Here is a 22994-nt window from a genome sequence, read left to right as displayed (position 1 = left end):
GAAGGAAAGAAGAATTGGGTCATTTTGATCCAAAGACAGTACAAGGGTTAATAAGTTCACAAACTTCTGTAAAAAGAATGAGTTTTGATGAAAAACGTTGTTGATTTTCTTTTTTTCTTTACAAAAATCTGTTTGAGGATACAAAAAACACAGACGAGATATGAAATACAGTCCAGTAATAACAAATAAGCAACATGGGACATTAGTGCAAACTCTTTTGTCCTTTTGTGCATCCTGGAAAACAGCCTGTGGTTAATTGAAGCCTGAAAGCAAACAGTCCTGCAGAAAACCCGCCCTTCCTCAGCCCGGTCCTCATCGCCGCTGCTGCAACATTCCAGTCTGATTGGCTTAGCGCTTGGCCCTCGGCCCACAGGGCGTCCGTATAAAACTCCCTGTGAGCTGGGAGCCGGACTCAGACAGAGAAAGCAACTCCCAGAGACTCAACCAAAGGCCAAACTCAACTCACTCTTTAAGCACCGAGACTGAAAACACTGGAAAATGTGTAAAGGATTAGCTGCCTTACCTCAGACCTGCCTCGAAAGGTAAGACCTGTTCACCAGCTTTCCCTTCACACCTGCACTCATCTGCTGCAGCTTTAAAAGCTTTTATAGAGGCTCTGATAATAGTTTGTCAAGTTGTGTTATGATGCTGCTCTTTCTGGGAAAATCAGATAAAACAGAAGGCGGATTTAAAAGTGAACTTTTTCATTCTTATTTCTGATTTCTGGTTATTTCTAAAGCCTTTTTGACAACAAAAACAATAGTTTCACTCATACTCTTGCTTATTTTATGCCAATCTGTGTGTTTTTCTCTTTTTTTTGTAATGTTTTCTTTATTTGGAAAGAACAAGTAGATAAAACGGTGCAGCAATATTCAAGCAAATTAAAATGAATCCTGAAAATGTACATTACTAGACATCAAGATACACTGGTCCAAGAGTAATATAGTCATAGTTTAGTTTAGTTTATTTGCACATAAAAAGTATACAACCGCCAAAAAATCAGACAAACAGTATGTAGAAAAAAAGGAAACAACAAAAAAAAAGAAATACAATGTAACAGAAAAAAAAATGAAAAAAAAGAAAAAAATGTGCAGGAGGAACCAAAAAAACCCATAAGGGCTTGTCGAGTGTTTCCTCCTATAATAAAACAAACAATATCTACAGAGATATGTAAAACTAAGGAGAAAAAGCTAAATTAATAGAAAAACAGGAATCTGATGAGGATGTGCAGAGAAGTTCTGGAAATGAGTTGTTAAATTTTGCTAAGTTGGGTTAGCAAAAAAGTTGTGATTTGTTTTTTGACAAAAAAATAGTTTGCGGGTTTGTCCTCCTTTGAGCTTTATAAAGCCCAGTTTCACAGAAAACTAAAGTTTCTTTGTGTTTTTTAAAAGACATTAGTTAACGTGTTGACTTTTCAAGTGCAAAACAACGACCAGAAGGTTCAAACCCGCAAATTTAATGGAAAAATATTCAAACCACGTTGGTATGATTTGAAAACCAGAGCATGAATATTTTTGAATTTTAATTAAGTGTTATGTAACAGAGAAAATGAAAGATTTAAACCTGAAACTGGAATCTTAATTACCGAGTGGGAGAAAAAAAAGGGGCTTAAAACAAAGACGTGACGTCTGCTTCTGTTTCCCAACGCCCAGGGCCAAGGAGATCAAGTCCAAATTGGGAGTTTTGCTGCAGAAGCCGGAGAATGCCATCGACCTGATCATCCCGTACCCTGAGAAGCCGGAGAAGAAGCCGGAGAAGCTCCAGAAGTAAGTGTTTTTTGCTCCAGCCGTGTTTGTCCTGGGGTTGGAGCAGATAAGTGATGGAGAGGTGGAGGAGCCGCGAGATGCTGCAGATCCAAACGGAGATTAAACCCCTCCAGTGGCTCAGATGTCACAGCGAGACGGACAGTACTGGAGTTGAGGGGGGATGAGGGGGGTGGCATCCCCCCCTGAAATAAAAACAGTCAAAATCATCCCCCCTGTAAAACTGCCATCCCCCCTTTCCATCCCTTATGTCATTTCATCAATGAATGTGGTTTTACTGCTATTTCAACATTTAGAGTCATCACCAGAAAAATAACACCAGAAAAATAACTTATTTGACAATTTTCACCTGTTTCAATTACATTTTCACTTGAAATAAGTAGAAAAATCTGCCAGTGGGACAAGATTTATCTTTTCATTACAAGCAAAAAAATTATTATTTTAAGTGAAAATCTACTTGAAACAGGTGAAAATTGTTGTTTTTTCCAGTGATGAGTCTTGTTTTAAGTGTAATGAGATTTTTTTACTAAAACTAAAAAGATTTTTATTAACAAAATGAGACATTTTAACTATAGAAATAAGACAAATATTCTTGTTAAGATTGTGAGTTTTTGCAGTGATCCATTTTACTTATCCTGTGAAGGACAGAGTCATATTGATAAGTTCAGAAAAGTGTTTTTTATTGTTGTGTTTTGATGTATTTGATGTAAGCCCAGTGGATATTTAAAGCTTACAGAAGGCTGCATTTAACTGCTGCTATGTCATTCCTGCAGTATTTCTGCAGCTGTTTTGGTCACTGCTATTATTTGTAATATATTATATTATTCGTAATCAGCACAAATGATCTGTCCCCATATGATAAAATCCACCATCCCCCCTGATTCTTTTTTACAACTCGAGTACTGGAGACGGATGTAAGGAAACATCAGCAAACACGAAGAGGCTGCAGTTATTTTAGGAGGTGTTTAAAGTCTCAACACTAACATTGCAGCCATGAGGGAACATGTGTGTTTCCCTATAGTTTTGCAGCTTTAACCCTTTATAGGGCGTCAATAAAATACCTGAAATTTTACATTTTCATCGCTTTTTCATGATTATTGGAGAATATTCAAGGTATTTCTTTGACTTTGTAACTTTAAAATCTTGTTTCTAGGTCTACCAAATTTACCAAACATGGTTATTTTCCCCCGTAAAAAGGGATTAACTTCATGGGAACTCTGACGAAACAGCAAATGCTTGGAAAGTGTTTCAGTTGTGACGGGAAAACACAGTCACTTCCTCTGAAAGCTGCACATTTCTCTCTCAGAAACCTGGCACATGAGCTTTGAGGAGAGTCCAGGGATGCTCAGCGTCAGAATATATTTGATGTGTTTTTACTGTAACTTGTTCAGAATCAGAATCAGAATCATGGTTATTTGGCCAAGTCAGATCAAACAAGACGTGGAATTTGACTGGATTATTTTCGCTCACTGTACAGTAAATAGGCAATAGGCAAATGGCTCTTATTAAGATATATACAATTATTTAAAAAGTGAAAGGTGCAGCAGTCGAGGTTAACATGGTTATTGAAAGGTGCTTTGTTACAGTTTACGATTGTGGTTGTGATTATTATTATTCAGGCTCGACATTTGGACCTGTTCAGGTTGTATATTCTGTATTTTACGTTGGAATAATCATGCTCACGTATCTTAACCACAATCGTGCACACTTTGAAAGTTTTTTTTTGTGATCAAATATTTTTATTTATATTTCTTTTTTTTTTATTATAAACGCTGGCATCCACGATGATGTCAAACAAACATTATACACATATTTTCACCCCTTCCAAACCCACCCCTCGGACCTAAGCATTCGATTAAAACAATTAATAATTAATAATAAGGAAAACAGAAAAAAAGATAATACAACAAACAAACAAAAAAAGGACAAAATAAAACAAAGGCAAAAACTGGACAAGGATAGCTGCAACAAGGTAATCTATATCAATTTTAAAATACATCTTTCAAGTTTGGCTTTAATTTGATCTGCTGCCATACACCAAAATAAAATATTTTGTTGTTTCGCATTATAGAATCGGGCAATTATCTTTTTTGCTGCTGTTAGGCCAGCAAGCAAAATTCGTTTGTGACATAGTGAAGCATTAATTGTGGATAAATTATTTAAAATAAGTGTTTGTGGGTTTACTGGAATATTCTGTGCTGTTATGGAGGATAATGCAGTTGCAACCTGTTGCCAGAAGTTTGCAACAGGTTGGCATAAGGACGGTTCCCAGACCAGATGCATGAAGGTTCCTGGTTTATACACACTTTTTTATCAAGTTTTATCACTGTTAGCACTGAGCGGGAAAAGCGTTAGGTGTCCAGACTCACCAGAACCCCCAACCAGGGCCAAGGGGTGTTCTTTCCCTTATAAATATCAACAGTGTACTAGTGTGTACCAGAGTTATTATCGTTCACGAAAACGAACGAAATAACGAAAACTAAAATTGAAAAAACAATTTAGTTAACTGAACTAAATAAAAACAAAAATTAAAAGACAAAAACTAAAAACTAACTGAAATTATAGATATAATTTCCTCCGTTTTCACCCCTGTCAATATAAGCTTCTTGGTATGATCAATTTATTCCGCTCTGGCCGTTAAAACTAATAAAAACTAAACTAAAACTAAGCATTTTTGAAAATATAAAAACTAATAAAAACTAGCAAACCCACACTAAAAATGAATTAAAACTAACTGAATTGAAGAAGAAAAAGTCAAAACGAAATAAAACTAAACTAAAATGAAAAATTCAAAACTATTATAACCCTGGCGTGTACTAGTCTGTGCATATCAATAAATATATGTGCAATGATGCGCGTGTCTGTTGTTCAATACAACTGATCAGACCAAGCGCAGACACAAGCTGCTCTGATCCAGACGGGTGGAGTTGGAACAAACTGTCACACAATGTCGAGAGAACAAGACAGAATCAGGAAATTTCCATCAGGGAATGAAAAAAGAAACAAACTAAAGAAAATGGAAGAGTTTAATGCCTCTCTGAAAGGCTCGTTTGATAAATTTGTTACAAAAATCACTGATCCGACCAGCTCTCACGCAGCCGCGGGGCCCCGCGTCGAGGCAAGCAGAGGCACATATTTTCCGTTTTCATTTATTTAGCCTCTATAATTTGAGAAGATTACGACTTATATGCATAAGCATGTTGTTAATGTGATAACTTATGGGGCGATTTTGTTTTGTGTAGAACTGGAATGAATCACACACTATATAATGTCAGTTGAGTTAGGCCCCTATGTCACTAATATATAAGTCGCTCTCAGTAACAGGCTGATTTCATTCATGTAAGATTATTTGTGTGTGAACAATGTTGTAATAAACAGGCATTTCTATAAATATATCTTGACTTATCATGTCTTGTCAATGCAATGCTTCATAATGAAACGTGTGTATGTTTGTATCCAGTATTTTGCTAATTGGAGAGTTAAAATTGCGCATATAGACACCCGAACCGACCCAAAAAACTCAAAAATTTCGCGCACGAGGGCCCCCCCCCCCGGCCATTTTGCACAGGGCCTCGCAAATCTCCCACACGGCTCTGCCCCCAACAGGTGAACTCATGTGCCGCTGGTCCGTCCAGCTACATGTCCAATGAAAACATTACGGCGACTCTGGAGAATGTAACCCGACGGTGGCAGGAAAGAGCACGCTGTTTCAGAAATATCCTTAATGGCCCTTTGAACTGGTCCGGCGTCCGTGCTCAGAGTGGAAACTCCTCCTGTGATGGATGGAGTAGAAGTGTAAACCAGACACAATCTGCTCTCAGGAAATGTTTCCCAGACTTCAATCAGCCGGTGCAGGCCGAGATCAAAGCTGGGAGTCTGTGAAGCCACATGTGCCATTTGTAGGAATATTTGCAGAACACCTCTCTTTTGAAGTCCTTTGTTGTGACGCTACAGCGGTTTTGTCAAAGTTAATAGAAATCTAGAATTGGAGTTATCCCACGACTCCATTTCCAGCAAAAATAGGTTTATTTTGGGAAATGAGGTGTTTCTCTCCGGCACCCAAATACTTCTGGGTATCGTCACCCAGATGTTCTGCATCAGCAGCAAGTTAGAACTATTAATATCATCCAGGGAAAACCAGAGCCTGAACTTGTGTCAAGTTCGTTTTAGATACTTTTAACCTTCATGCTTTCGCTCAAAAACTCAACCGATATGTTATTTTTGTTTCATCTGTTCCTGCAGGCCGACTCCTGATGAGGCGGCTCAGTGGCGCGAGAGTCTGGACCGGGTCCTGAGCAACAGCTGTACGTCTCTCACCTTTATCACCATGCAGACACACACAATCCATCACACACAAGCAATCACACACAACCAATCACACACAATCGATTCATAGGTGGGTAGAGGAGCCAAAAATAGTACTCAAGTAAAAGTACTGTTACTTCAGAATAATATGACTCAAGTAGAAGTAAAAAGTATTCATCCAAATAATTACTTGAGTAAAAGTAAGAAAGTACTTGGTGAAAAAACTACTCAAGTACTGAGTAACTGTTGAGTAATGTCTGATTTATTTTAAATCAGACGTTTTAAAATAATATTTTTTATTTTTAAATAATCATCTTCAGGCAAATTAAATCAATAAAATAATAAAATTAATTAAAATCAATAACACATAAAAAATAGCTTAAATTAAAATAATCTTAAAGTAAATTCAAGTACTTTAATAAATAATAAAATAAATAAGATAATAACAGAATAAAAAAAATTAATTAAGCACAAGTAGCACAAAATTTCAAAAAGTATAGTGATTCAAAACTACTCCTAAAAGTACAAAATTTCCCAAAACGTACTCAAGTAAATGTAACAGAGTAAATGTAACTCGTTACTACCCAACTCTGTCGATCACACATGACGATCGCGGGCGACGTCCGACCCGGGCCGCTTTCATACGTAGCTCAGAATCTGATTAGATCTGTTCAGATTCAGATTCAGACGTTTTATTGTCATTATACAAGGCATAAAACAAAATTAAAAGCAGCACAGAGTGGCATTTTCCTTAAAAAAAAATGTAAGTAAAAAGTAGAATAAGTTTAAAATAAAATAGTATAAAATAGAATACTCTGTAAAAAATACATTTCCATACCAGGAGTCAAAGCCAGGCCACCTGGGTGAAAACCAGGAATCTTAACCGCTACACCATATGGGTCTGAAGTGAATTGAATCCGACTTTGACGTCAAAGAAGTGAGACCAACGTTACGATTCTGCACCGGTTAACATTTGTGCTTGACTTTTTCTCCATCTCCGTCTTTCCTTCATCAGTTGGGCAGAATTGTGTTGTTTCCGACTCTGCAACTTCTTTCATATAACGACTCGTGCTACGTGAGATCGTTGTTTTCCTGTGAACGTGCATGTCGCTTCAGGGCTGCGTATCATTCACACTCACGTCAAATGATGAAGTGTTAATTCCGATATTCATTCTTATGCCACAAGGCACGAAGATGATTTTAATTTAGCGTTTTGTAGAACATGTAAACATCAATCTTTCATCACTTGTGGAATTCACTCAATAAATCTCTTAAATCCTCACCATCCTTGCCAATATTCAAAAAAACATTTAAATAATTTTCTTATTGTTTCATCTTTGTAATGTTTATTATTTAATCTGAGTTACATTTTCTTTTGTGTTATTTGTTTTTTTTTTACTCCCCCTTGTGTAGCTTTTGTTGTGTTTTTTATTCATATATGGAAAGGATTCTATATAAGCCACCAGGCTTCTTCCTTTCCTTCATGTTATTTCAATGTTTTTACATTTATTGTTAAATTTGTCTTATATTGCTAAATAAATAAACTAAACAAACTAAACTAAACTAAACTACCAGGCAAACATCCAATTTCTAATCCAATTTTATTTGGTAAGCTAAGCACGTTTAAAATAACCACAACTGACCAAAATGCTGTACTGAATAAATAACATACCCATAGACGGCGGTTATTTTATTTTAGTTTTTTATTCACTTAGTTGTTGTTGTTTTTTTTGTTTTTTTTTTTAATTTATGTTATTTGTGAAGTTATTTTTTGGGAAAAGGGGCAGATCAGATAAGATTCTTCTTCTTTCTGCTCCCTTTTCATTCACAATTTGTATTTGTATTCAATTGTTTTATTTTTTTGAATGAAATAAAGAATAAATGAAAATGAAAAATGAAATAACAAGACAAAACAGCTCAATATATAAAATGTTAAATAAAATAAATAAAATAAGTTAAAAGGCATAAAATAAAGATAACAGCCATACCATCAATCAATAAAATAGGATAAAATAAAAGATAAAAGAACAAAATAGAGAATAAAAGGATAAAATAAAGTCAACTGTCTTGCTAAGTGTTAAAAGCCAAGGAGAAAAAGGTGGGTTTTGACAAGGGATTTAAAAACAGACAGAGAGGAGGCCTGTCTGATTTGCTGAGGCAGGTAGTTGTGGAGCTGCAACAGCGAAGGCGCCGTCCCCCGAACGGCGGGGCAAGACCATTCAAGGATTTAAAAGCAAATACTTTTTTTTTTTTTTAAATGAAACCAACATGTTGGTAAGTCCTGCAGAGTGATAGCAGCCACAAGGACTGGAGAAGAACTGATGCTTAAACTGAAACACTGAGGCCAACGGATCGTGTTGTTGCTAGAAAATGTAGGTGATGTCATGAGTTTCGTTGCGTCTCTCGGCCAACACATGACATATTATGTTTATACACAGTTTCCTAAAGTTTCAATGAAAGGTCTGGTGTGTGAGGCGCTTGGGTTTAAACAGCAGAGCGTTTACAACGTTTTTACAGTTTAGTTGCAGATGGTTTTATTGTGTGAGTCAATGACTGGACTCGCTAAGAGAACTCTCTTGCAGGAGTTACATCGCTTTTAAAATCCACATTGAAGCTTCATGCTGAACACAAACGATGTCAGATCCAGGTCCTTTAAGGGATTCAAGTCTTTTCGATCACTCGCTGCTCTCTGACTCCACATGAACAAGTGTAAAACTCCTGCCGGTGAATCAGGACACGAACGTCTCCCACTGAGAATAAATACTCCTGAAGTCGAGAGCAAAACAGGCATGAGTGGGAAGCTGGTTTTGAAATGAGTGGATTGATGTTGCTTTGCTTTACTTTCAAATACAAACATGGTCTCATCCAAATGTCAACTTTTAGAAATCAATATTAATTTCACATTTTCACGTGTGGAATACTGTTTTATTTGTCCTATTTTATGCATCCACCTAAGTTTACAGGATCCCCACGAGTCTGAATATTCCAGCTCCCACAACGACCGATTAGAAAGCGAGCGGCGAGAGGAGAGAGTTTAATCAATGTGATGTAAAGGATGGATGTGAAGTCTAGAAATTATATAGAATAATAATATATATCCTTTATTTAACCAGGTAAAAAAACTCATTGAGATTAAAACCTCTTTTTCAAGAGTGACCTGGCCAAAATGGCAGCATAAAAACAATACAACAATACATAGATACAAACACAGACAGTCAGTCACACATTCCGGGGAAACAATAGTAAAACAATAGTAACATTTACACAACGGAGCAGTCACAAGAACCGAGAGAGCTAATTTCTCTGTCTTTTAAAATGGATTTGAATTCACCCAAGGATACTAGATCAACCAATTTCAAGTCCTTCTCTCATCATTCCAGGTTGACGGGGCAGAAAACTGGAACGCCCTTTTACCCAGTTCAGTTCTTTTTCTCGGGACCTGCATTTGAATAAAGTTCTGTGAGCGCAGGCCATAATGGCTGACGTTTCTACACATGTGCACGCACAAATATGTAGGGAGACGTCCCAAAATGGATTTATAAATAAAAGTCAGCCAGTGGGAGAGTCTACGGAGGCAAAGAAGGACAATTGGCAGCAGCAACAAAAAACAGTGATGTACCTGAAAGCTGCAACCGGTGATAAAACGCAAAGTACAATGAAACACAGTATCTAATTTAATAATATATATATTATAATTTATATTATAATAAATTATAATAAGATAGAATACATATATAAAACAAATAAAAGCATTAGTAAAACCAATCAAATCTAAATGAGATCAACATCTCTTACTGCGTTGAAAGCAAAACAGAAGCTGTGAGTCTTCAGGGTAGATTTAACAATAGTCAACCAAGAATCCTGTCTGATTAGGCAACGGATGTCACAACTTCCTCAAGATACTCAGCTGAAGTTTTCGTGGAACAGGCATTCTCTGTTTTTAGCGGCATATAAGCCTGAGTATCATCTGCATAACAATGGAAAGCTGTTGTGTGCTTTTAGGAATGAATCCAAATGGCAGGAAATACAAAGGAAATAGCAGAGGTGCAAATACTGATCCCTGCAGGACGCCACATGGCGGTAAAGCAGATGAGGAGCTGAAATCATTTTGACTAACACAAAGAGTTATTTGAGCCATGTAGGGTTTGAACCACGCCAGGAATGTGCTAGGAAAGCCTACACAATGCTCTAAACGTGTTTTTAAAATACTATGATCCCCTAAGTCCCATGAACCTGCAGTCGTGAGGATTTCAACCCTCAGCTACTATGAATAGACTTAAAACCTCACGGACATGATCTAAAAACGCTGAAAGGGATTATTTCTGCAGTTAATATTAATATATTATTGTATATATATATATATATATATATATATATATATATATATATATATATATATAATATTATTAAGTAGAAGGAAAGTTTGGAAATGGGCCTAAAGGTAAAGTTTTTAAAGAAAACAATATATTTTTTACATAAACATAAATGACAAAACAAGTTTTTTTTTTGTTTTTTTTTAGCTCTCAGTCATTTTCTTAAAAAAAATCCTGAAATATGCTTTTTGTTTTTTTATAGTTTTTTTTCTTTTTACAGATTCTATGTGAACCATTTTGCCAGCTGAAAGCACAAAATAGGAGCCATTTGCCAGGTTGAAGTAGCCTCCCTGGTGTCAGGGAACAACAAAGCAGGGAGGCCGAAGAGCATCATTATTTCATAACTACTCAAACTCTTGGCCTCCATTACGTAACGGTTACAGCAACCAAAGCCAGATGGGAAAACATGAGTCCCTGGTGTCTGTGCTCCGTCTAATGAACTGTTTAAAGAAGGTATAGCAGCACCAAGCAGTTTGGTTCCCATCAAGATGATGCAGCGTGGGCATATGGTCTTGTTGCCATGGTAACTTCAAGTTAAACACATATACATACTGTACATACATATATGAAAAGGGTTTTATGTACATTTCTATGAACAACAGCATATGTTTAAAGGTCTGTTTCTATACTCTTGGATATTGAATACATAATAATAACAAACTTTATTTATATAGCACTTTCTTAAAAAAGTTACAAAGTGCTTCCCAAGAGCAATAAAATACATGAAGATAAAAACACAGTGCATAGTGGATAAGAACATAAGACAGCAATAACCAAGTCTAAAATTAATTTAAAAGCAGGGGGGGGGCGGGGGGGGGGGTTAGCTGACCTGATCTCAGCAGGTAAAGAGTTCCAAAGTACATGTTCTTAACTTTAAAAATTAAATGATTGCATGCATTTCCCCAATTTGAGCTGCAGTACTTTCCACTTACGGTCTAAACCAGTGTCAAAAAAACAATAAAATCATTTCAATATTGTATATTGTGCAATTATTTGCAGTTTAAGAAAATAAATTCAGGAATCCTTTTCATGTATTCCTTTTTTTTTTTGTTTAGCAGTGGCGTAGGAAGAAATATTTTTTTTGGGTGGGCCCGGACAAAAATGGGTGGGCCATATTGTCCCAGAAAAGGTGGACTTATAAAAACTTTTAAGCAGAAAACAATTTTACTTTGTAATCTGCATTACAAATGCATTATAACAGTTAAACACAACATGCTCGACCAACAGAGCATGAAAACCTATAGGCCAGTAGCCTATTTGCCACTATTGTAGCCTATTTGCTGAACTGGCAGCGCATTGGCTCTGCAGCTACGGAAGAGTATTAGGGCCATGCAGGAGAAAAAATATTTGAGAGGGGAAGATTTTTTTTTATTGTGCACTTCGAGAAAAAAGTCGAAATGTCAAGATTAATGTTGAAATACAATTTCAAGAATTTCAAGAAGTTTCGCCTTTTTTCTCAACATTTCAATTTTATTCACGAAATTTTGACTTTTTTCTCGATATTGTACTTCAACATTAATCTCGACATTTCGACTTTTTTTCTCAACATTTCAACTTTTTTCTCGACATTTCGACTTTGCATAATGAATAAAAAATCCTCCTCCTCTAAAATATTGTTTTTATTTTTCTCCTGCCTGGCCCTAATACTCTTCCGTACTGCAGCAGACAACACAATAATTAATAATTAACAGTTTAACTGTACAAAGTGGCAGGTTGAACGGGAGAGAGCGCTGGTGCCGGCGAGCCAGCGGCAGGACTAACCTCCTCTAGCAGCAGGGCTAACTTCCTCTAGCAGCAGGGCTAACTTCCTCTAGCAGCAGGGCTAACTTCCTCTAGCGGCAGGGCTAACCTCCTCTAGCGGCAGGGCTAACCTCCTCTAGCAGCAGGGCTAACTTCCTCTAGCGGCAAGGCTAACCTCCTCTAGCGGCAAGGCTAACCTCTAGCGGCAAGGCTAACCTCCTCTAGCGGCAGGGCTAACTTCCTCTAGCAGGGCTAACCTCCTCTAGCGGCAGGGCTAACCTCCTCTAGCGGCAAGGCTAACCTCCTCTAGCAGCAGGGCTAACCTCCTCTAGCGGCAAGGCTAACTTCCTCTAGCAGGGCTAACCTCCTCTAGCGGCAGGGCTAACCTCTGGCTGGGTGGACTCAGTCCAAGGCTCTGGCAGTGGCGTGTCTTCTTCAAGTTTTGGTTTTTTTAAATAACTAATCAATGAACTCTGTTTAGCCGTTGTTGTGTCGATAAAGTCGGCTGCAACGCCGGCTAGCTTGCTGGCTAAAGGCAGCTCAATCTGTCGGAACCAGAGTAATAGATTATGTCCGAGGCTCCCTGAAACTTGTTTCAAAAGTTCAGTTTTAATCAGAAGAAAAATAAATAAAGGCTGAACACAAGTCAACAACAAATCCCGTTTAGCCTATATTTACTGTATACCTTTTCTCATATAATATTTTAGAATATGTTTATGTGAAACATGTATTTTGATCAAAGTTGCCATTACTGGCTACGCGCCTGTAGCACACAAAGTGCTCGGAGAGCCTGACGAGACGGATGATTAACTCTAATGGTTAATGGTATACAGCCGTGTGTGTAAACTGTGCTGATAAGACGCTAATGCTGCTGCTGTGCATTAAGGCACGTACAGACGTCGCTGACCAGCTGACGGGAATGTTTGTGCACTCAGTGGGTGGCAAAGTATGTTCCTAAGTGGCTCCTTCAGCAGCGTCTCGGGCAGCTCCACGTTTGTCCAGCGTTTGCATGCTTGAATTAATGTGTGTAAGCATTAGCTTGTGTGTTTACAGCAGCCCACGGAGGCTACGTGTGTTTTGGTAACATTTTTTTATTTGTAAGATTAACTATGCCCTTAAACACAGCTAGTCTTACTGGGGTCCACATTAAAAAACAATACATTTAAAACATACTTAAAAACAAGACATAAAGAAAGAAGATAACACAAAAAACCTACATTAAACTTTACTGTACATGTAAATCATTATCTTAAAGCAAAAAAAAACATACATGAAACATTCCAATATACTGTAAAACATCATCGAGGCCAGGGGTCGGCAAACCGCGGGTCCAGAGCCGCATACAGCTCTTTAGCGTCGCCCTAGTGGCTCCTGGTGCTTTTTCAAAAATGTTGACCTTTTTTTTCCTTTTTTTCTTTTTTTTTTCTTTTTTCCTTTTTTACTTCTTTTTTTTCTTCTCTTTTTTCCCTTTTATTCTCTTCTTTTTTTCTTCTTTCCCTTTTTTCTTTTTTCTTCTTTCCTTTTTTTCTTTTTTCCCTTTTTTCCTTTTTTTCTCTTTTTTTCTTTTTACTTTTTTAATCTCAACATTTCAAGTTTTTTCTCAACATTTCGACTTTTTCACGAAATTTTGACTTTTTTTCTCGACATTTCGACTTTTTTCTCAACATTTCGACTTTTTTCTCGAGATTGCACTTCAACATTAATCTCGACATTTCGACTTTTTCTCTGAATTTCGACTATTTTCTCTGAATTTTGACTTTTTTCTCGACATTTCGACTTTTTTCTCAAGATTGTACTTCAACATTAATCTTGACATTTCGACTTTTTTCTCGAAGTTTTGACTTTTTTCTCAACATTTCAACTTTTTTCTCAAACTGCGTAATAATTCCCTTAATTATAGCTAATATAGATACATGCAGCATGTGTTGCCTTCATTCTAATTTTTTGCGGCTCCAGACATATTTGTTTTTTGTGTTTTTGGTCCAATACGGCTCTTTCAACATTTTGGGTTGCCGACCCCTGATCTAGGCCATGAAAATCAGATCAAAAATACACCTCACCCTGTCCAGTATGTAGGCCTATATGTGTCTGTATAAGTGTGAGTGTGTGTTTGGTATCCTATACATATGATATTCCAAGGTGTTTCTTAATTTGCTTTTTGAACATGGATTTCTGTGTTAATTCAGTCATATAGTGGTAAAGAATTCCCTGATTTCATTGATCTATATTCTACTGTACGCTTCAGAACATCAGTGTTTGGCTTAGGAAGTGAAAACCGGCCCTTTGTTGCCCGTTTAGTGGCGTTTGGATATGACTCTAGATATATGATCTCTAGAGAGAGAGAGAGTCCCACCAGAGCTGATTTATTGCTGCTGCTGCTGACCACTGCGCCGTGATTATTATTTATCCACATGAGATTTTGCATGAGCAGCTTTTCCCTCGTTGTTCCTAATGGGAGTCTCCGTGAGTTATTTTCTGTCTTACATGGATCTGCTTCCAAAATCCCAGAACTTACAACGCTTGAGACGGGTATCCAGTTCCCAGGCCGGCCACGCAGAGTTTATATAACTGCATTTCACTCTCCCACCTTCTGAGACGAGATAGTTTAAACTGAGAAATTCTATTTTCAGCAGAATTAAAGTTATGCCTCGGCTCTACCACTGAAACTGTTCACGAGTGCTTCTATTTTAATGCGTGTCGTTGCACTTAAGGTTAGCCAGAGCTTGATTACAGCTGTCTGCTGTTTTGAACCGAGCCCAGCGTTTAGATGGGAGATAAAAGCCGAGGCCTCGGCCGAGCGCTTATCACCTGCAGCACATGCTGCTTCCAACAACCGGAGCTCTCACAGCCATTGTGTTGGACTACAATGGCCCTGCCTGAGAGCTCTGGCTGCTTGTGTGTTTATTTATGTATTTATTTAATCCCATAAAGGTAATCTTGTGTGTGCATAAACACTTTTTTTCCCCTTGTAATTATTAGTGAAGTTTTAAAAAGGCGTCAATGGAAACTTTCAGTTCATTCATGCTGCATAAAAACTAAACCAATGATGGTCACATGTTCTTTTAAGGTGCCTCCGGAAACTTTCCTGAACAACAACAACAAGCTGTTACGTCGTCATGGTTTAGCTTTTTCCAATAGAGGGTCTGCATTGACGTCACTAGTGGAGAAGACGGGATAACAGCCGATTATGGGCTTAAATTAAAGGCAGTTGGACTTGACAGTGACCCGTACAGTTACCCCAAGAACCAGTGGTCCATGGACATTAATATTTGGTACAGTTACCAAGAACCAGTGGTCCATGGACATTAATATTTGGTACAGTTACCAAGAACCAGTGGTCCATGGACATTAATATTTGGTACAGTTACCAAGAACCAGTGGTCCATGGACATTAATATTTGGTACAGTTACCAAGAACCAGTGGTCCATGGACATTAATATTTGGTACAGTTACCAAGAACCAGTGGTCCATGGACATTAATATTTGGTACAGTTACCCCAAGAACCAGTGGTCCATGGACATTAATATTTGGTACAGTTACCCCCCAAGAACCAGTGGTCCATGGACATTAATATTTGGTACAGTTACCCCAAGAACCAGTGGTTCATGGACATTAATATTTGGTACAGTTACCAAGAACCAGTGGTCCATGGACATTAATATTTGGTACAGTTACCAAGAACCAGTGGTCCATGGACGTTAATATTTGGTACAGTTACCAAGAACCAGTGGTCCATGGACATTAATATTTGGTACAGTTACCAAGAACCAGTGGTCCATGGACATTAATATTTGGTACAGTTACCCCAAGAACCAGTGGTCCATGGACATTAATATTTGGTACAGTTACCCCAAGAACCAGTGGTCCATGGACATTAATATTTGGTACAGTTACCAAGAACCAGTGGTCCATCGACATTAATATTTGGTACAGTTACCAAGAACCAGTGGTCCATGGACATTAATATTTGGTACAGTTACCAAGAACCAGTGGTCCATGGACATTAATATTTGGTACAGTTACCCCAAGAACCAGTGGTCCATGGACATTAATATTTGGTACAGTTACCAAGAACCAGTGGTCCATGGACATTAATATTTGGTACAGTTACCCCAAGAACCAGTGGTCCATGGACATTAATATTTGGTACAGTTACCCCAAGAACCAGTGGTTCATGGACATTAATATTTGGTACAGTTACCAAGAACCAGTGGTCCATGGACATTAATATTTGGTACAGTTACCAAGAACCAGTGGTCCATGGACGTTAATATTTGGTACAGTTACCAAGAACCAGTGGTCCATGGACATTAATATTTGGCCACCAATCCAGTTTCCTGATATTTATATGTACTTAATTTCTACGCCGGGGAAATACACGAAGCAAAGCTTGAAGGCTTACAAAAGTCTTGACGCTTGGTCCGACTTCAAGGCAGGATTTGTTGTAGAAATTAAAGTGATGAGGACACCGAACTTTATGATTTTACCGTTTAACGTTAGCTACCCAAAAATCCAACATTATCTGATACAAAATGGGAACCGCAAATCCACGTTTCGGTGCCTGGAATCCAGTTGTTTCTGTGAATTGCAGCGATCCATTTGTCTCTCTTAAGTTTATTTTTCAGCAGTCTGTAAAACGATAACTCAGATTTCTTGCTAAATCTATGAGTACAGTCGATCGCACAACAGCTCTTTCCCATTTTAGATGTTTTCCAGTTGCTCAAACTGAAAGTTTACGCTGACACTCAGTCTTTCTGACACTCAGTCTTTCTGACACTCAGTCTTTCTGACACTCCTAATGACCTGCTGGGTGTCTGTGGTGTAGAAACACCTCGATGTTTTCAACTCACACCCAACTGGAGCGTAATGGAAAGATGCTGGTGCACGTTCGGCCGCAGGTATACGAGAGGTTTTTGCACTGTATTTCTTTCCTTCGCACTATTTTTTTATCTTATATTCTTTATCTTTTTATCTCCACCGCAATGTATATATTGTCCATATTTTGTAATTATATATATCTTTTACTTTTTTACCTTTTTACCCCCTTCCCTGCATGTGTGTGTGTGTGTGTGTGTGTGTGTGTGTGTGTGTGTGTGTGTGTGTGTGTGTGTGTGTGTGTGTGTGTGTGTGTGTGTGTGTGTGTGTGTGTGTGTGTGTGTGTGTGTGTGTGTGTGTGTGTGTGTGTGAGTGTGTGTATGTTAAGTGTACTGCTGCTAACATATGACTTTCCCCATTGAGGGAGTAATAAAGGACTATCTTATCTTATCTTAGGTTCAGCTGTCTCTCGTATGCCTGTTTGTTTGTTTTATTTAGGATCCCCATTAGCATTAGCAACAGCATTAGCTATTCTTCCTGGGGTCCGACATACACACAACACACAAATGAACACTTAATACATAACAGACATACATTATACATGACAAACAAACCAATAATAGACACAACTCCCTTAGTCACAAACAACTCAGAGGATAAAACTAAATCACCATCATTCTCAGACATAAATACATAGAAATGTAATCAAATAAAACATAAACAATACCTGCCTGAAATGACCTTATCTTAGAATTCTTGACCACTTTTCACCTTTATTGTGATAGGGTTTACACTACCTGTAATCCTATTCAAACTTCATTCTGTTCCTTTCCAAATGTCAAATCATAATTCATTAAATTTTAAAAGATATTGTTTCAACTGAATCTTAAACCAATCTTTGCTACCGACATGAGAAATATGAACTAGTATAGAGTTCCAGCCAACCAAAGTTCTCTGTATCAGACCTGTTCCCACCCTTGGTATGAACCTCCTTTCTGGTGTAGTTCTTGTCCTGTAACCATGGTGATAAAATGATGTATAATCTGTCATACAAAAATTTAACAAGGTATAAGTAAACCTTTGTCTTCTAGATAACCAGCCTAGATTCTTAATCTGCTGGACACATTAGATCTAATAGGACACAATCGATCACAACGTGCAGCTTTATTTTGTGCCATATGTGTTATAATTTCTTCACATTCTTCACTGAAGTATTTGACCAAACTACAAAACAATAATCCAGTTGCGACAAAACCAAAGCATTCAAAACCTGTCTCCTAACATCTAGAGATAAAAGTTTCACTGACAGAAAACAGAGTAGATCATTTATTCTGGTGCTTTTTTTCCCTCATCAACACCTTTCTCAGTCGTATCCTTAACCTGAGGCATCTCTGCAGTCCACCCACTCTCGGGATAGATATGGAAAACAGAGACATCACTTTGCCATTTAATAACAAATATGGACAAAAACAAATAAATAGAAAAATGAATGGCACTAAATGGATGATTGATTTAAAAACTTGGCCCTGGACGGCTCAGCGGGTTCAGCAGATCCGTTTAGTCCTCATGCCGGCAGCGCAGGTTCGAGTCCCGGCCTGTCGCTCTGCACTGCAGTGTCTCCCCCCATTTCCTTCCTCTCTACTCACTTCCTGTCTACCTACTTTCTAAATAAAGGCGACAATAACCTTTAAAAGAAACCATTGATTGAGTTTCCGTATGACTTATTCACACCGTCATGGAGGATTCTTCTTTTCTAACGTTGCTTCACGTCTTTGAGATTTCTGCACATTTTTTTTTACACATTTTTTTTTTCTTTTTGCTTACCGTAATAACATTTATTTATTGGCTAGAGGTCTTGACCATAAATGATAAAACTATTTGTTTTGTTTTTGTTTTTAGCTCCCAGCCTTTTTCCTTAAAAAAATATTTGTGGTGGAAAATTGAAAATAAAGACTGACAAAATAACCAAATGGTCTTTATGTCATTTAATTAAAACCTTGCAAGGGATCAGCAAACAATCACAACAAAGTATAACTGCACACTGATGGTTTGCTTCCAGGTGGAGGTGTCATTTATAGACAAAGATTAAGTAAATGTATAATAATGTCTAGGTGTGGTGTGATGCCAAATGTCATCAAGTCTGTAAACAGTCAAGAAATAAATGACAATAGTCAGGTGATCAGTGGTTCCTTCCTGGATTCAGATAAAGTTAAACAACAAACAAAGATGATTGCATTTCCAAAACTCAGACAGTGAGTTCATTCAAAGTCTGGAATCAAAGTGCATCATATAAAGTATTATCATGTGTCCGAAATGTAGAATACATTGTTATTTTTTCCATTGCATCCTGAAATGTTTGCTTTTTATAGTGTTTTACTTTATACAGATTCTATGTGAACAATTTTCCCAGCTGAAAGCACAAAATAGGAGCCATTTAACAAGTTGAAGTGGCCTTTATTCTCTGAGAACATTGCGTATGTCTTCGTTATTGCGTTAGCACACAGTTAATTTTGGAAAAGTGATTTGTTTATTAAAGTCTGACTCGTTCATCACACAGTAGTGAAGCTATCTCAGTCTAGAAGCCGAGTGTTGGGGATGTTTAGACCAAAATGTAAACTGCAACATGGTTTATATAACGACGTCTGATGTTATTGTTATAACCTTTAACATCAGTTTCTCTCCGTCTCTGACCTCCTTCCATCCCTCTCCGTCAGACGGCCTCGCTGCTTTCCGTGGATTCCTGCAGTCCGAGTTCAGCGACGAGAACATTGAGTTCTGGATGGCCTGCGAGGACTTCAAGAAGACCAAGAACTCCGTGAAGATGGCTTCCAAGGCCAAGAAGATCTACGAGGACTTCATCCAGTCCGAGGGCCCCAAAGAGGTGAGAGGCTCCTGCACTTCCTGCACGCTCCTTTCACTTCCCATCAGTCACTACTAGTGACTGATGGTTAACTAGTGACTCACTAGTTAACCACGCAGTCTGGTTCAGAGGACATGCTGGGCCTCATCATGCTCTTTTGCAAAATATCAATGAAAATGCTTGGCTGGTCTGCAATTTATCCAAGTTTTCTCATCAAATTACTGATAATCCAAAAAAGATTTTTGAGAACGATCTCAGTCAGGTAGACACCAACGATCTGCACCTCTTTTCACGATTATCCATCATAAACTTCATATTTTTCACTCATGCTTGTTTGTGTAGAAGTTTATCAATAGAAAACAAGATCTTCCTGTCACTTTCCAGCGGTTTTTTACTTTTACATCTGATTTTAATTCATATCCAAGTAGACACAGTGGCAATCTTCATTTACCCTTCTGTCGAACATCTGGGCATCAATTTAATATTACATTTAAATGTCCAAAACTCTGGAATGTACGGAAGAGTATTAGGACCATGCAGGAGAAAAAATATTTTAGAGGAGGAAGATTTTTTTTTTTATTGTGCACTTCGAGAAAAAAGTCGAAATATTGAGAAAACAGTCAATTCTCCCTCCATGCACTGTTTTTAAAAATAATTTGTGCTAAATAAATAAATTAAATAAATTAAATGAATGCTCGCTAGGATTGACATGCGCATGAGTTACCTGAAACAGCTTGTTTTGGAAACATAAATTAATTCCCACCTCTGTTAAGTGGGTTCATGTGTGAAGGAGCACAGCTTTATTTCATCATTTAAGACTGAATATGGTCCAGTTTTGCAGAACTGATGTCATGCAAATGTGCAAGTAGGTTAAGGAATTTTGCAGAAAAACCTAAATCGGTCACAAATCGTTGCCGTTCGTCATCCTGGTGATAAAAATCAGATTTCAGTGTTGTTTGCCTCATATACCCTGAGAAAACGGTCCTCCCTCTGGACAACATTCATGTGTTTTTGTTTTTTTCCCAGCACTTTAAACTGAAACAAAGCCGTTTTGAAATTTTCTGCCATCTACTACTCTACTACCATGTTGGAAAATATTTTAAACAAAAAGTAATATAATATTGATAAACCGCAAAAAATAATGCATGAGAAAATACATTAGTGCCATTTTTACAGAAGGAAATTCAAAAAAACAATAATGACCCAAAGCCCATCAGAGAATTTTCACATACTTTTGAAATCCCTAAAGTCCTCGGCTTAATTACCTGCTAATCATTAATTAGTGAGGATTTAGCCGACTCCAAACTACCAGTTCTAAAAACTGGTAGTTCTAAAAATACACTATTTTGTTAAAGGACTTTATTCATGTTGAAAGTAGTTAAAACTGTTTAAATTTCATTCAAAAGAGCTTTTGATTAATTTTAGGAAGTGTAATGTAGAAATGTAGTGTCCAAATGTGAATTATTTCCTACGAATAAAGCTGGTAAAAAGACTCAGAATCAGAATCATGTTTATTTGGCCAAGTCAGGTCAAATAAGACATGGAATTTGACTCGGTTATTTTTGTTCAGTATCCTTTTCCTGAATTTCAAAGGTTGGATGTACCACGTTTTTAAGCCATTTACCCGTCACTTTAAGAGGTGCAGCATTGATTCTTTAAAACATACAAGTCATGAGAGAGTAGCCGCACCTGGATGGAGGTGAAAGATCTGCAAGAAACAAGGAAAATAGCTCCAACTGCCTGATTCCTGATTCCTTTTACCTTAAACGCACCCCTAAACGTGCCCCAAAAGTCACCAAATTTTGCACGCAAGCCAGGCCTGGCGAAAAATGTAACGGTTTGCATTAATGGGCGTGGCAAAATGTCTCAACAGCGGCCCCTAGAAAACTTTGTGCCTCAAGCCCCACAATACAGTTTGACGTACATGCACGAAAATCGCTACACACCTGTATCATGTCACAACTTAAAGAAAAGTCTCTTGGCGCCATGACCGAAACGAACAGGAAGTCGGCCATTTTGAATTAATCGTGTAATTTTGGCGTAATTTATGCCATTTCTTCGGCCGTTTCTTCGCACGAACCATAACGTGCACCCAGGTGTGTTTTACATCAAAATGTGCATCTCGATCCTGCGACGATGGGCATTACTTTTCTCAGTCAAAAGTGTTACCGTGGCAACGCTAGACGGCAAAAAGCGCGCCCCCACTTCATCTGATTTGGTCCATATTTGATAGTTCCTACTTTCTCCCATAACTTTTGAATGGTTTGACATAAAGAGTCGTGGGTGGTGTCATCGGACTTAGTTTTGAGTCCTTGACCTTTATTGGTGGAAATTGCACGTGCAAGGTCCCGTTCATCACTGCTTGCAGCTTTAATAGGTATCTCTTTCTCTATCTTTTTTCATCAAACCGCATCCCTTCTGGTCCCCAGGTGAACATCGACCACTTCACCAAGGACGTGACCCTGAGGAACCTGGTGGATCTGTCCGGCTCCACCTTCGACCTGGCCCAGAAGAGGATCCACGCCCTGATGGAGAAGGACTCCTTCGGGAGGTTCCTCCGGTCCGAGCAGTACCAGGAGCTGCTGGTCAACTAAGCCCGAGCAGAGGCCTGGGGGGGCGGGCGGGGTGGGGTGGTGGGGAGGTGGGGTCGGTCCAAACAGTACCAGGACCTCCTGGGGGGCCCGGGGGGGCGGGTATGTGGGGGGGGGCGGGGTCACTTCAAACAGCAGTTGAGTTTTATTGGAAAACAATCTGAAACTTTTTTTTCTTTATTTTTTTAATTTAACATTTCTAATAAAACTTACCATTGTTTTACACAGTTTGAAGACTTTTATTTTACCATCAAATTTCTAAATTGTTTTGGAAAGTAAGAACTGCATTTTGAAAAAGCCCCGTCTCCCCAGATCCTGAGTTTCTATCCAAATGATTTCACAAGGTTCATCCTAAATTTCTGAAAAGAAACTAATAAAACTGACCAGAATCCCCCCAGTTGTAATCTGACATTCCCTTCATCGTTTGATTGGTCGATAATAAAAACACACTTTGGCCTGATGGAGTCGTGTTCTGCTCCCGATGTCTCACCTTGACACACATTTGGAGAAACTCACGTCTGCAAACGACGATATTTGAAATGTTA

At 38.1% G+C, this 22994-nt stretch overlaps 1 protein-coding gene across 1 annotated transcript; it reads left to right on the top strand.

The window, feature by feature from the left end:
• Nucleotides 1–399: 399 nt before the first annotated feature.
• Nucleotides 400–22476, top strand: rgs5a (regulator of G protein signaling 5a). Its single transcript, XM_061738875.1, has 5 exons — nucleotides 400–542; nucleotides 1653–1766; nucleotides 6006–6067; nucleotides 19713–19879; nucleotides 22288–22476. The coding sequence occupies exons 1-5, from the start codon at nucleotides 499–501 to the stop codon at nucleotides 22450–22452; spliced, it is 552 nt and encodes a 183-aa protein (XP_061594859.1). The 5' UTR covers nucleotides 400–498; the 3' UTR covers nucleotides 22453–22476.
• The last annotated feature ends 518 nt before the right edge of the window (nucleotides 22477–22994 follow it).

The sequence above is a fragment of the Cololabis saira genome, chromosome 13 (assembly GCF_033807715.1).
Source record: "Cololabis saira isolate AMF1-May2022 chromosome 13, fColSai1.1, whole genome shotgun sequence".
Lineage (NCBI taxonomy): Eukaryota > Metazoa > Chordata > Actinopteri > Beloniformes > Belonidae > Cololabis > Cololabis saira.
This window is presented reverse-complemented; position numbering and strand designations above follow the sequence as displayed.

What these genes read in the sequence shown, in the direction of transcription:
- rgs5a (XM_061738875.1), top strand. Translation starts at nt 499, where the DNA reads ATGTGTAAAGGATTAGCTGCCTTACCTCAGACCTGCCTCGAAAG. An exon ending in AAGCCGGAGAAGCTCCAGAA is followed by an intron (nt 1,767 to 6,005) that starts GTAAGTGTTTTT and finishes CTGTTCCTGCAG; the next exon opens with GCCGACTCCTGATGAGGCGG. An exon ending in CCGGGTCCTGAGCAACAGCT is followed by an intron (nt 6,068 to 19,712) that starts GTACGTCTCTCA and finishes CCTCTCCGTCAG; the next exon opens with ACGGCCTCGCTGCTTTCCGT.